The sequence below is a fragment of the Chaetodon trifascialis genome, chromosome 10 (genome assembly GCF_039877785.1).
Source record: "Chaetodon trifascialis isolate fChaTrf1 chromosome 10, fChaTrf1.hap1, whole genome shotgun sequence".
NCBI lineage: Eukaryota > Metazoa > Chordata > Actinopteri > Chaetodontiformes > Chaetodontidae > Chaetodon > Chaetodon trifascialis.
This window is the reverse complement of record NC_092065.1, coordinates 12,362,342-12,375,382: the sequence shown is the minus strand read 5'-3', so window position 1 is coordinate 12,375,382 and position 13,041 is coordinate 12,362,342. Positions and strand designations below refer to the sequence as shown.

The window sequence follows — 13,041 nt, the reverse complement described above, 5'->3', positions numbered from 1 at the left end:
GGCTCACCTTTGTTTAACAAAAGAAGAAAAAAAAAAACCATCAATAGTGGGTCAAACAAGTTATTTATTGGCAAATATGTTTGACACAGGCTTAGTCCTGCCCAAGGCATTACACAGCATTTGAATACAGTACTTCACATTACAAAAATAAAACCTTGCCAATAACGGTACAGATAGTTAGGGAGGCATCAGGTGGAAGTGTCAACCATTTAATAACCTAATAGAACACTACATAATCCTACAGACAGTACATCGTTTTACTTCAGGTGAAATGCGAGTGGATTTATTGACCTTTTTAAGTTAAAAATGAGGTACAAAAAGGAGGTACACCGCCATCTCCAGGCTAACTATATTCTTTCAAGTCCTTCACTTGCCGAGGGCTTTATCCAGATTTGTCTTGATGGCGTCGAGGAAGTCTGTAGTATTGACATAGTGCTCGTTCAGCTTGACGCTGCGGAGGCAAGACGAGACAGAGCAGATCAGAAGATTCAACAATACACTTAAGGAAACAAAACCATGGCAATACAATCAATGAGCTTTGTTATTTTTTTTTTAATCACGGTTTGGCGTTTGAATTAATGCTGTTGGCTAATAACAGCATAATCATTACCAACATTACCATTATTATTTTAAACATTAGAATGAGTAACACGCACAATAAAAAAACAGTCTGACTTGGTATTACATGACAGTATTTTAAAAAAAGTCTTCCTGTGAGCTGCAATGCCTGATTTATGAAAAATGTTTCAAAGAAAAAGGTAAGATATGTTCAAGGTGGCAGGTGAGGCAGTCATGTGCAGAAACACGTTGGCGAATACGACGCCAGCCAGGGCTACACAACCCTTGAGTCGGGGTTTAATAACATAAATGTTTCAGCTGTACCTGGATCAATGTGTGTGAAGTTTGTTCTTCATCACTGATGTTCATTTGTTCAATAGAAATTACCAAAAATTCTCCTTAATTAATATCCTCCTTTAAAATCTCCTGGATCCACATTTTGATCCAAGACTAATCCATTTTTCTGGGGCCAAACAAACTTCATTGACATCTTGTTTTCAAGTTTTAAAGACATCCTGTTCCACAAACATCCTACAAAAAAAATACGACGGCAAAAAACCCTCAAACCTTAAACCAAATGGGCTACAGAAGACCATATCTGGCTTAAACTCCTGTCAAAAACAGATGAGGGCACGTTCCCAACCTGCATCAGACGTTAGCAGGTCAGACTCGGGGTAATTAACACCCTGTCTTAAATCAATATTTCAGACTACTAGTAGTGGTTTAAATCTGCCTGTGAACGCACCAAATATTCAGTCTTAGGTGCCGTTACAGGCTTGAGATGATGATGCCTCATGGACTAAATGGATACATACTTCAAATTCAGGCTGCACCTAATGAGTTTTTGCATGATTGATTAGACTTCTGATTATTTTTTTCTAATTGTTTGGTTGATAAAATATCAGAAAATGGCCATTTAAAATTTCTCACAGCTCATCGCTGTAGAACAGTGAAAAGCAGCAAATCCTGACAATTGAGACACAGAAATGATGGTATGCTAAAAATTTTAATTTAACCGATAATTAATAGTCGCACAATATTTTCCTGTTGATCGAGCTCCACTTGAGGATTACATGAAACACTGGAACTACGAAGTCTCTAATGACCATCTGATCTTCCACAATGCTTTATTATTCTTTAAATTTACATGCATTGCCTTTGCAATCAGGATCATAATAGATGCACTCATACCTTTCATTCTACATAAGTGTGATGCCCCATAGATAAGAGCTTTCCAGTCCTTATTTTTAGTGCTCTCTGGGGCTGAATCCTTCCTTACACCTTCAGAAGCCTCCCAGGCAAAACATGTTTATGTAACCATGCAGTAAATCCAAGACACTTAAGTTTGTTACAGTTTAGACATAAATATTTGACTCACTACTGACACCATTCAACCTGAACATGTTATGGATGTGCAGTCGCCGATGTGCTGCATGACAGTGAACAAAGAGCTTTGTAGCATCGATGAAGGACTCTGATCTGGAGACAAAACTGCTACTACTGGGAGCAAAAGCTAGGTAAAATTTAACGTGTATCGTCATGATTACTGTCGTAAGAATTAAGTGAGAGAGAGGTCAGAGCTACATCACCAACCACGCTGTGAAACCTGAGTATCGACACAGTAATGAACTTACTTGGACAGGCCGTGGATGCAGCCTGCGAGGTCCTTGGTCATGGTGCCGCTCTCAACGGTTTCGACACACACCCTCTCCAGGATCTGGGAGAACCTGCAGACAGAGGCGTTTAGAACAGGCACGTTTCACCCCAGGGTCAGAATGTTTCCTACATATGTAAAACATCTCTTACTTTATAAGGTCGGGGTTGCCATCGAGCTTGCCACGATGTTCCAGGCCTCTGGTCCAGGCAAAGATGCTGGCAATGGGGTTGGTGCTGGTTGGCCTTCCCTGAAAGTAGAGTGAGGATAACATTGTTTTAAGTGTTTCACAGTAACGCTTTTTTTTGTCATGAATCATTTATGGAATACTTTCAAGCTGACTATTCCTCATTCTCAATTTTCACCACACGGTGCCAGTATAACTCCACAGATTACACAGTCTGTTTGCAAGCCCATGATTTGGCCTTGACATATTTTCTGTTTTATTCCCCAGTTGAAATGTTTCCAATTCAGAGCCCCAAGATGGCTGAAGACGGTTACTGACCTTCTGGTGCTCGCGATAGTGCCTGGTCACAGTGCCGTGGGCGGCCTCAGCCTCAATAGTCTTTCCATCAGGGCACACGAGAACTGATGTCATCAATCCCAGAGAGCCAAAACCTAAAACAGGAAGCACAAAATGCACTGATCCTTAAAGCAACCCACACAGGGATGTCTATGGCCATCACACATTTAAATTAAAGGATTTTTAAGACATTTTTAACCAAATTTATGACTCATTTTCTGGACAAAAAAAACCTTTTTCTTATTCAATCGTTGCAGGTGAGTATATGCAGTCCTGGTGCAGAGGCAGGTCTTATGTAAGAATATTGTTATTAGAGCGAGTTGGGTTAATCTGCAACAATAGAAATGTGGACTTTCACGTAGAGAAGCTTAACTCATTTTAACAAAAAGAAATTAAAAAATGGGTGAATTAGAATGTTTATGACAATAAAGATCTCGCAAATTGAAGACCATTTGAACCCACATGCGCTCAAAAACTAGCCAGCATCTCAAATGCCTACAGCTTTCAGTATTTCATAACAATTTCCCAACAAAGCAGCAGTCATGTTGCTCTCCAAACATCTCACCCTGTGCGAGGATGTCAGACTGAACATCACCATCGTAGTTCTTGCAAGCCCACACAAAGGCTCCAGAAGACTTCAGCACTTGGGCGACCATGTCATCAATAAGCCTGTGCTCGTACCAGATCTTCAGTTTGTCGAACTCGGGCTTGTAGTGCCTGAAGGATGCAAAAACATAATAAACTAAAGCCACTTTTTGCTTTGTGACTGTGTTCTACAGCATTTAAATGTTTCATTTTTCTTTAATATTTCAAATCCTAATTACTGTAATCATTACATACATTAATAAAACACATTTCTTTTAGTTTACATTTTTTTTTACCTTGTTCTAGTTTATCAATGACACAGAGCAAAAAAGAGGTAATTTAACAAAATCACTGTGTATAAAAGAAATGACCAAAAAAAAGAAGACACTTACTTTTCAAAGATATCCTGGAAGATGTCTTTAAATCTGCCATCATAGGCTTTAAGAATGGTGTTCTTTGTGCTCATGTACAGGGGCCACTTCTTGCCAATAGCGTACTGGAAGCAGCTGTGTGCGAAGCCTGAAATAGACTGTCGGGAGGAGAAATACAAACACCGCTGTAGCACTTTATCAGTAGCACGGAGGTTAACAACCTTCTCCTTGACAAGTTGAAAGTCATCTGCTATGACCTCTGATGTTGTTAAATCAAACAGACCGGTCCTGATGACGGCAAACAAAACAGTAGCAGGTTGAAAAGAGGGGAGTCTACTGCAGCGACTGCTGTGTCATGTTTACAAAAAGCCTTCAGCAGAATGCAAGATCACTATCAGGTTTCCTTTAAGCGTGAAAAAGTTTAGTATTTTACTAAAGTAACTAGAGTAACATGAAGGGTAACTGCAAAAGTACTAACAATACACTTTAAATGGCAGAGACTGGACAAGAAATTTAAACTTCTGATAAGAAATTAAGTTTATCATTTTGTATGCCTTCATCTTCCCTCAAAATGCATTGGAAATTTTAACCAAATTTTGAAAAAGTTGGCAAAAGAAAATGCAAATGATTGCCCTTCTGGAAATCTCCCGAGGACAGCCCAACAAGATGGTGTAATTAAAAGAGTTCCACTCCGACCTCAGACGGGGAAAAAAATGTAGAAAACATGCTGGAAATACATTTCTGTTTGTTTCATGTATTAATGTGAGAAATGTGACATCAGATCTGTAAGGAGTGATGAAACATTTTAATCTGCAGGAGCAGCTTCTTCTCTTGGAGTGGAAACAGCTGATCAGTCACGCAAGCGACTCTAAAAACTTTTTGTTTGTTTGATTGTTTTTTTTTCCAACTCCATCAACCTTTTCTAGTGCAATTCTTCAAAATGCTTATGTTGAAAGATGGATAGTGCTACACATTTTTTTTTAAAGCTATACATAGAAAAAGGTCCCACACACTTTCTGAAGCTCACAGACAGTCAATACGGCGAGCATCTTACTCAGGTCTCCTTTTTAAAACCTGTCGAGCACAGAGGGAAATCTTGTGAGTTTTAACATAAAGCTAAATAGTTTCTTATTGTGGAGAAATCCCATTAAAAGCCAAAACAACCAGTGTTTATTAGATCCCACTAATCAGTGTTTTCTAAAGTATTTCATCTGTGCCACGGACCTCTATTGCTGTCCATTAAAAACACATTGAGTCACACCATTACACTGGGTCATTATGGTGAACATGGGAACTGTAGTTTATTATGAGTTGATCACACGTGACGGCGTATGTCCGATCAATCTGCTTCCATGAATATTCACTAGCACTGTTGTTGTTTCAGTGAAAACCCTAACCCTAACCCTTTTAACCCAAACCTACCCCTAACCCTAACCCTGTCTTCAGTCAGAACAAATTGGCCACAGGCAGGTTAAGTAGTAATAAAAGTATTGAGAGAGAGACTAACAATTCTAAAAATATAGAATATCTTCAGGCTTAACCTTTAAATGTAAGTATACTCTCACCTCGTCTGTGTTGTACATGCCCATTCCACAGCCCCCAGCAGGAAAGTCGTAGACCTCCCACTCTTTGCCCGCACTGCCATCAGCGGGTGAGAAGATAATCTTGAATTTGCCAGGCTGGTCCACAACAAAGTCCGTCGCTCTGTACTGTACGAGAAACACAGCAAGCTCCATTAACTTTTAGAAACGTGAAATGACCGGGTCTGTCGTCACTGAACTGCAACATTTCCTTCAGCAGGATAAAAGAGACTCGCCTGGTCGCCGAAGGCGTGTCTGCCGATGGTGATGGGCTGCGTCCAACCTGGAACAAGCCTGGGAATGTTCTTGCAGATGATTGGCTCACGGAAGACGGTGCCGCCCAAGATGTTCCTGATGGTTCCGTTGGGGCTCTTCCACATCTTCTTCAGGCTAAACTCTGTGCATAGATGAAAGATATTATAGTAAGACAGAAAAATACCACAGACCAACAAAATCATTCATTTCTCTTCATGTACACTGACAAATGTTTCTGATCACCCTACAGGTTGATGTAAAAATACAGCGTTTGCACAAGTTTGCATGTAGAAGTGTTTGCCTTGTGCATCAATACATCATTTAATTGGACTAAATACAATGACAATACTGTTTATTTATATGGCCCATATCAAAATCAGCCACTACAAACTGCTTTATTAGAGCCAAACTGCTCTGTAATTAGGAAAGTATAACAGGTTGTTAAAGACTCGCTCTGTACCTTCCACTCTGGCTTCGTCGGGTGTGATGGTGGCACATTTAACCGCCACATGGTACTTCTTCGTAGCCAGGGCAGAGTCGATGGTGACCTGGTCATCAGTCTGGTCACGGTACGGCAGACCCAGGTCATAATACTTCAGCTCAACATCCACATTGGACAGGATGAGCTAAAGGACACAACAAGCACACGTACACATGCAATAAATAAATAAATGGCACCAACATGATTAATTGGCTTTTTAAGAGAATACATTACAAATAAAATATCCTGAGTGAAATCCATTCAGGGGATTGTTAGCACAAGATACTAAACTGAGGTAGAATCAAGAATATAAAAAGGACCTCAAAAATCAGCTTAAAGCTATAATGAAACGACAACAATGAGGATTTTCATTTGAATAAATGTCTGTTCAGTCGCCATCGACCACAGGATGAGGTAACACAACGGTGATCAATTGATGGCCCACTGATGAAATTGCTGCAATATTTCTATAGCAGTATTACAAACTGAGTGTCGGTGGCAACATTCCAGGAAACAAAGCTGTCTGAAGTTAGTGCCAATGCAAACACTTCAGCATTTAACTAGCAAAACACAAGAAAGAACGGTAATACAGTGAGGTAGTAGAGGACTACCTCACTGTAGTCACTACCTGACTTCTTTATGAATGTGACAATAGTTTGTTTTGCTGTCTCCAGAATCATGTGACCTGTTGCATGAAAACTTATTTGCTCTAACTACAGACTTAAAAGTATTTGCAGGATTACATGATTTCCAGTATGTATTCATTCTTCAAAGTACAACAACAGAAGTCATCAGTTGTCAGAAAACATTGAGGCATTTTTAATTCCCGACGTTTTCTTCCTGAACCAGTGCACCATCTGCTCTCAGGAGGCAACCAGCCAGTGACTGAATGAAAGACCACAGAGGCCCCTCCCCCACATCATACATGCATAACCGTCCACACAACCCTCCCCTCACATCCACGTGTCAGTCTGATTTAAAAATAGATTACTCAGACAGCGTGGGTTCGTCGCCCTCTGAGACTCTCACCAGTGTTTGTGTGTTTACCCCCTCACCCTCACCCTCACCCTCACCCTCACCCTCACCCTCACCCTCACCCTCACCCCCAGCCCCAGCCCCAGCCCTGGACCACACTTCATCACCTTCTCTTTGATGAACTCCCAAATGATCCTGGTCATCTCGTCTCCGTCCATCTCCACCACTGGCTGGGCCACTTTGATGCGTTTGTCGGCATCTGTCAATCACACATAGAAAAAGGGTTGAAGTGAAGGCAGCTTTCCATTCACAACAAAATGCTCGAATATCCACGAGCGGACAACCGCTGAAAAACAATCAGAAATACAGGAAACTACATCAACTGGGGAAAAAACAACGAGACCCTGTTCTGAGGCCATCTGTGGAGGGCAGGCAGCAGTGCTTTCTGTTTCCTGTTTCCCGTTTGCCAGATAGTATCTGTGTCCCAGGCTGCAACTAACAGTCATTCACATTATTGATCAATCTGCATATTATTTCCTCATTTAATCCACTGATCATCCAGGCTAAATGATATTCAGGTTACTGTCATACATACTGAAGAAAAGCAGCAAAAATCACATTTTAGAAGCCAAAATCAGAGAAGAAAAAAAGAAAAACTCTTTAAATGAGCGAATTGTTTCAGCTCCACTGAGGACTTCTGACCACAATGTAACATGTTAATAAAACAATCTTTTAACCATTTTACTGGCGCTAACGTGATTAGCCAACTGAATAATTTCAAGAACTGATCGATTATTTCAGTAAGATACCAATCACTTGCTGCTTACAGCCTCTCAAATGTGAGGATTTGCCTGCTTTGCACCCACAGGTCACAACTGAATGTTGGTCAGATGGAATAATGAAGGACATTATTCGTATATGACTTTCTCAGTCTTCACTTATGTCTCACCAGAAGTGTTCAGAGGTGTATTTATCTGGAGACACCCTGATCAGTGGAACAGTCTAAATGTGGCATCAGGAAAATATCCTGTTACCAAGTCTGTGCATGCAACACAAACACAACTGGACCCACTTTGAGCCCGCCGCTGGTTACTAAAAACTCAGCAGAGTAGCTTTAAGCTGCAGCTGAAACCCTAATTATAACTCGCATTCAGCCTATAAGAAAATAGTCATTCAACATCTACAGTTAAATCACTGAAAAAAAAAAAAAAAAAAAGATTTTATAGGCTTTACTCTTAATATACAGGCCACAGTTTTACCCTACAATTACGATACCAATTATAGTGAAAGCTTCTCAAAACGTCCACGTCTACAACCTACTTTACAAAGTGTTTTTCAGCACATCTAAACTTTAATAACTCTAAGTGCGCTTTATTTTCTGCCCAACAATGACTTTTGAGAGAGTGGTCTCTGCTTGGCTTTCTAGTCGGATCACCGTAGATTAGTATCGCTAATCATATCTGCTCTCATTCTGCTCAGTGTGTGAGAGTCCTGCCAGACGGACCATTCCAGCGAATAGAAAAGTACAGGGGGAGGTGCGGGGGATCAAGTGACTGTTTCCCAGCCAAGTTAATACTCCCCCACTGCTACCAAAGCCTTCCCAGAGTAATGCAAGTAAACATAAGAGCCTGGAGGATTCTTTATACAACCAACATTTCTTAACATATAACATGTATATGAAATGAATTTACTAAAATACTAAACATCCTTGTTGTACATTTGACCTAACTGGGAACATGAAGCCTTGGTAACACCTGTTAAAACAGCCCGTCCTCTGTTCCCATGCTCTTAATATGACACTCACCCTGCCCACTGCAGATACATGGTGACCAGGGCGCACTGAAAATAACTCGACAGCGAAGACAGTTGTGACCTTTATGTTACAACGCGCTCAATGACAGAACGCAGATAAAGAAATGACAAAAGCACACGTATGAGTCTTCTTTGAAGCAATCCCAGATTTTGTCACCAGCATTAGTAATTGTGAAAAACACCGTCTGCTGACCTTTCGAGACGTCGTCTGGGCTTCAGCATATGTGTGGCAACATACACGCCACCACGTGGGCCTTGTTTGGGGAATTTGCCACCTTGGCCAAGTCGATCATGTGAAAAAGGAAACTGAGAATCACTTTGTCTGATGTATTTTAAATCTATCCTCCGAGATGACCGCAGTCACTCCACAGCAGGAAATGGACAGAGTTGCCAACCTTGTCCCCAGTGTGCCCAATTTTAAGCTGACAGGAATTTGTATAGATGCTGTCACTGAAGCTGAAATCAGCCGACTGATTAGCACCAGCTATTCTGATTAGCATTGGTGTCAGTTTTCAAGCAAAAATGCCAAATACTTGTGTCAGAATCTGCTTCTCTTCTTCATGAAATTAGATTGCAAACTGAGTATTTTGGGGGTTTTATACAATTAGTTGGGCAAATAAGCATCCTGAAGATGTAACAGAAATTTTAGATTTCTTAGCATCAAACTCGAGAAGGTGACTGGCAGATTAATTAATAATGAAAACAATCTGTACTGTAGCTTCTGCCCCATTCATCATAAACACGTACTGAAGGTGGAAAAAGACATCAAACAGTTGACTCGAACTCAGCTTTTCCAAAGCACCATTACTCATACTGTAAATGTCATTCATGACACAGGTTGGCAGTAAAAATATTAACAGTTATCTGGAGAAATTAAGCACCTCATGAGCGGAGAAGGTCAAACCTGCCACTGGAACAGCAGCCTCTGCTGCAGTACGTCATGGATAAGTCATTAACGGCTACTGTTTGGCATCATTTCTGACTGTCTAACCTAAATCTGCTGAAACGAGGCTGCACTATCACAGCGCAGGGGGAGGGGCACGCAGGAGGGAGCTGAGCAGGTTATGTAACTTCTGAATGTATCAACAAACTGGCCGCTGAAGGGCGAGCTGGAACAAAGTCATGTGGGCCTCCATGCCACATCATTCATACGTGCACTGAGGAGAGGCCTGCAGGGGTTTTTCCCCCTTTACCAGAGGCTTAAGATGAAGATGATGAGGAGCAGGAATACACTACCAATATAAAATGGTGGAATGGTAGAACTGCACAGAAAAATATGTTTATGCCAATACCTGCATTTACTGAGCATTGAAAGCGTTCTGCAACACAGGCCAGGATTCACCCATTCATACAAGGGTGGCAGAGGCCGCTGTGCAAGGTGCCACCTCCTTATCGGGAGCAGTAACCATTCACACACACTCACACACCATTGGCACAGCTATTTGGGGTAATTTGGGGTTCAGTATGTTGCTCAAGGACACTGACCTGACCTGACCTGACCTGACCTGCCCCACTGACACCAAAAATGCTTTATACTTCACTCTGAGTGTTATAGTCAGGTAATCATACTTCTCAAATGCCTCAGCATTGAGTAAAAACTACAAATTATGACTTAAAACCATAAGATATCTGATGAACGAATCAGTGAATAAGACCCTCAATATGACCAAGCACTCAGTGCCAACTTTCAGCTTCAGCATTTTTAAATACCCCGTCAGTAGCACAGGGTGTTTACAGCTCATTTCAGAGCTGGACTGCGAGGTTTGATACTCAGATCTTTACTACGTGCTCAACATGTGGGGCAAGCTGCCACAAAGAGTCTCAAACAATGTGTGCCTTGACAAGATGACCCCAACAACCTTCCGCTATGTCCTCTCTGGTTAACTTTCAACTCAGTCTGCACCAAGACAAAGCGTTCGCCAGGCAAACAAAATGACTCAAGCTGCAGGCAAGACGGCACAGGTCTGCGAGAAGGTCGGTCAATGAGCGGTTTAAGTCTTCAAGGTTTACACAATAAAGTTGGAGAACAGCAGCAGCATTACGCCTTCTCTTTGTAAAACTCACAACCAAGACAAAACAGCATGCCGGACAATTTTACGGGCTCTCCAAAATTTAAAGAGCATGTTATCGCAGCAGCCAACTGCAGCTTGTCACTGCAATGTAAAAAAAGGAAAAAGCATTGTCCACTCTCAATCACAGGTCACAGATCAGCTCACTGCTCCACATCCCTGATTACATCTGAATGAAGCGCCAGAGAAAACGCAGTGATAATGCCACAACAGGTGCACGTCCACAGATTTGACACCTCTTACAGGTCCTTTTCTCTTGGGTTGAAGTGAGTTGTTTTATCTGCTTGAAACATTCCTGGTGGTGCACACAGGGCTGCCATTGTTCAACACTGACAGCCGCGGACAGTACAAAGCTCAACTTACACGCAGATTCAATCACACTCAAGAGCCAAAGTGCCCTTCAGGTGACCCCCCCCCCCCCCCCCATAAACACTACGCGAGCTGCAAGGAGACAGTATCTACAACACAGCAGAGCTCAGAAATTTGGGATGACTGCAGAGCCCACGTGATGAATCTGTCTCCCTGCTCCACATCAAACACACACACACACACACAAAAAAAAAACACTCTTTTTTTGGATGCTCTCCTGCCACTGATCTAAGTAATAAATACAATTAGAGGCAATATAAAAGGTAACGAGCCGCTCAGGGTTTTTACAGTCACGCTGCAAGAGTCAGAGCTGCAGAGTGAAAGTAACCCAGATGGAAAACGTTATGTAGGACGCAGCGAGCTGTGGCAGCGGCGGCCATTGCTCCCCATAAACCAGACTCGTATGCGGAGGGTGACCTCAGGAAAACTTTTCCAAGTCGGTATTTCTCTACTAACGTCCTGGCTGGAGAGCAGACCCTCGGCTGATATATGGCCAAATGATGTAATTTGCTTTTGAGTGACAGCGGTTGTATTTTCGCCTCAGTCGTGACATTTCCGCACAGACGGCCAAAAACGAAAGACTCATTTGATTCATCTGCCAGTTTTTACGGCGTAATTACTGCCCTTAATTTATCCCTTAAATGGAAAAAAGTGGGATGTAAAGTCGTCCGATCACGTCTGTTTTAAGAGGAGACATTTTTTTTAGTGAATGTCTCATTCATGTATCTGACCGCCTTTCTTCATTTTGTCAACTGTTCCTCAAACTTTCGATGAGGGGAAGACAAAGACAGCTCTCCCCGGCTGGCCGGTTCGCTTCCCTGGCCCTCACCTCCCTCCCTCTCGGGGTTTACAACCTCCCTGTTATCTTAACAACCTGCACTTCACTCGACCAAGCATAAAACAGCCAGTAAAGACACTCGGAAGCGTTTAGAGCATCGTTACCCTTAAACCATTAACGCCATTAACAGCATCCCGGCTGGCTAGCAGCAGGCGCAACTTGGCTAGCATAGCTGCGTAGCACGGCGCCACCGGCTTCCACCGGCGAGCTGAATCTGTCGCTCTCTGGTTCGGTTGACATTTAGCCAAATGTATAATGGGCTACATCATCTTAGCACAAAGCGAGGTCACGCAAGCGGATCACCGTCAGCACAACGAGATGCTGAGGATGACACCGGTTATCCCTCCACTCACAGTTTCTTTGAGGCTGGCAATTCGCAGCCGGCGCGAGCACCGCGGGGCTTCTGGAAAAGGCGGCGGCAGACCTCGAAAGAGAGCTGAGGACTTTCAGATATCCAGCCATGTCTCCTGGCCCGAATCACTTTGCGGTTAACACTCGACGAAACTCAGAACAAAGAGGGGGCAAAGCGCTTCTGGGATCCCTGCAATATAGTGAGCAGCGGCCGCAGCACCGCCCTTCTTCCCCGCCCCTCCGCGGCGCGACGCGGTACGTCAGAGAGAGCGAACAGTACAGCGGCTGAGCGGCAGCAGCTTCTCCGCTGTACAGACTCCAAACGCTCCGGATCAGGATGAAATCTGAGACGCTCATGTCGTGGTCATCCCCAGCGAAGGTCACCTGCCATCACATTTCTATGGGCACCAACTAACGACTATTTTCACTGTCGATTAATGTTTTTCACTCCTTTAATCAATTAGTTGTTTGGCCTGTAAGATCAGTGTTTCCCAAAGCCCAAGATGACGTCCTCAAATGTTTTGATTTGTCCACAACCCGACGATATTCAGTTTATTCCCATAGATGAGCGAAGAGACCAGAAAATATTCACATTTAAGATACTGGACTCAGAGAATTTG

The 13,041-nt window shown here is 42.6% G+C and overlaps 1 protein-coding gene across 1 annotated transcript; it reads right to left on the bottom strand.

The window, feature by feature from the left end:
* Positions 1-46: 46 nt before the first annotated feature.
* Positions 47-12,778, bottom strand: idh2 (isocitrate dehydrogenase (NADP(+)) 2). Its single transcript, XM_070971773.1, has 11 exons — positions 12,424-12,778; positions 7,150-7,241; positions 5,987-6,152; positions 5,508-5,668; positions 5,257-5,400; positions 3,713-3,849; positions 3,301-3,452; positions 2,718-2,830; positions 2,365-2,462; positions 2,193-2,285; positions 47-451 (listed from the first exon to the last, which is right to left on the bottom strand). Exons 1-11 carry the CDS (start codon positions 12,530-12,532, stop codon positions 367-369), a joined length of 1,350 nt encoding a protein of 449 aa, XP_070827874.1. The 5' UTR covers positions 12,533-12,778; the 3' UTR covers positions 47-366.
* Positions 12,779-13,041: the final 263 nt, after the last annotated feature.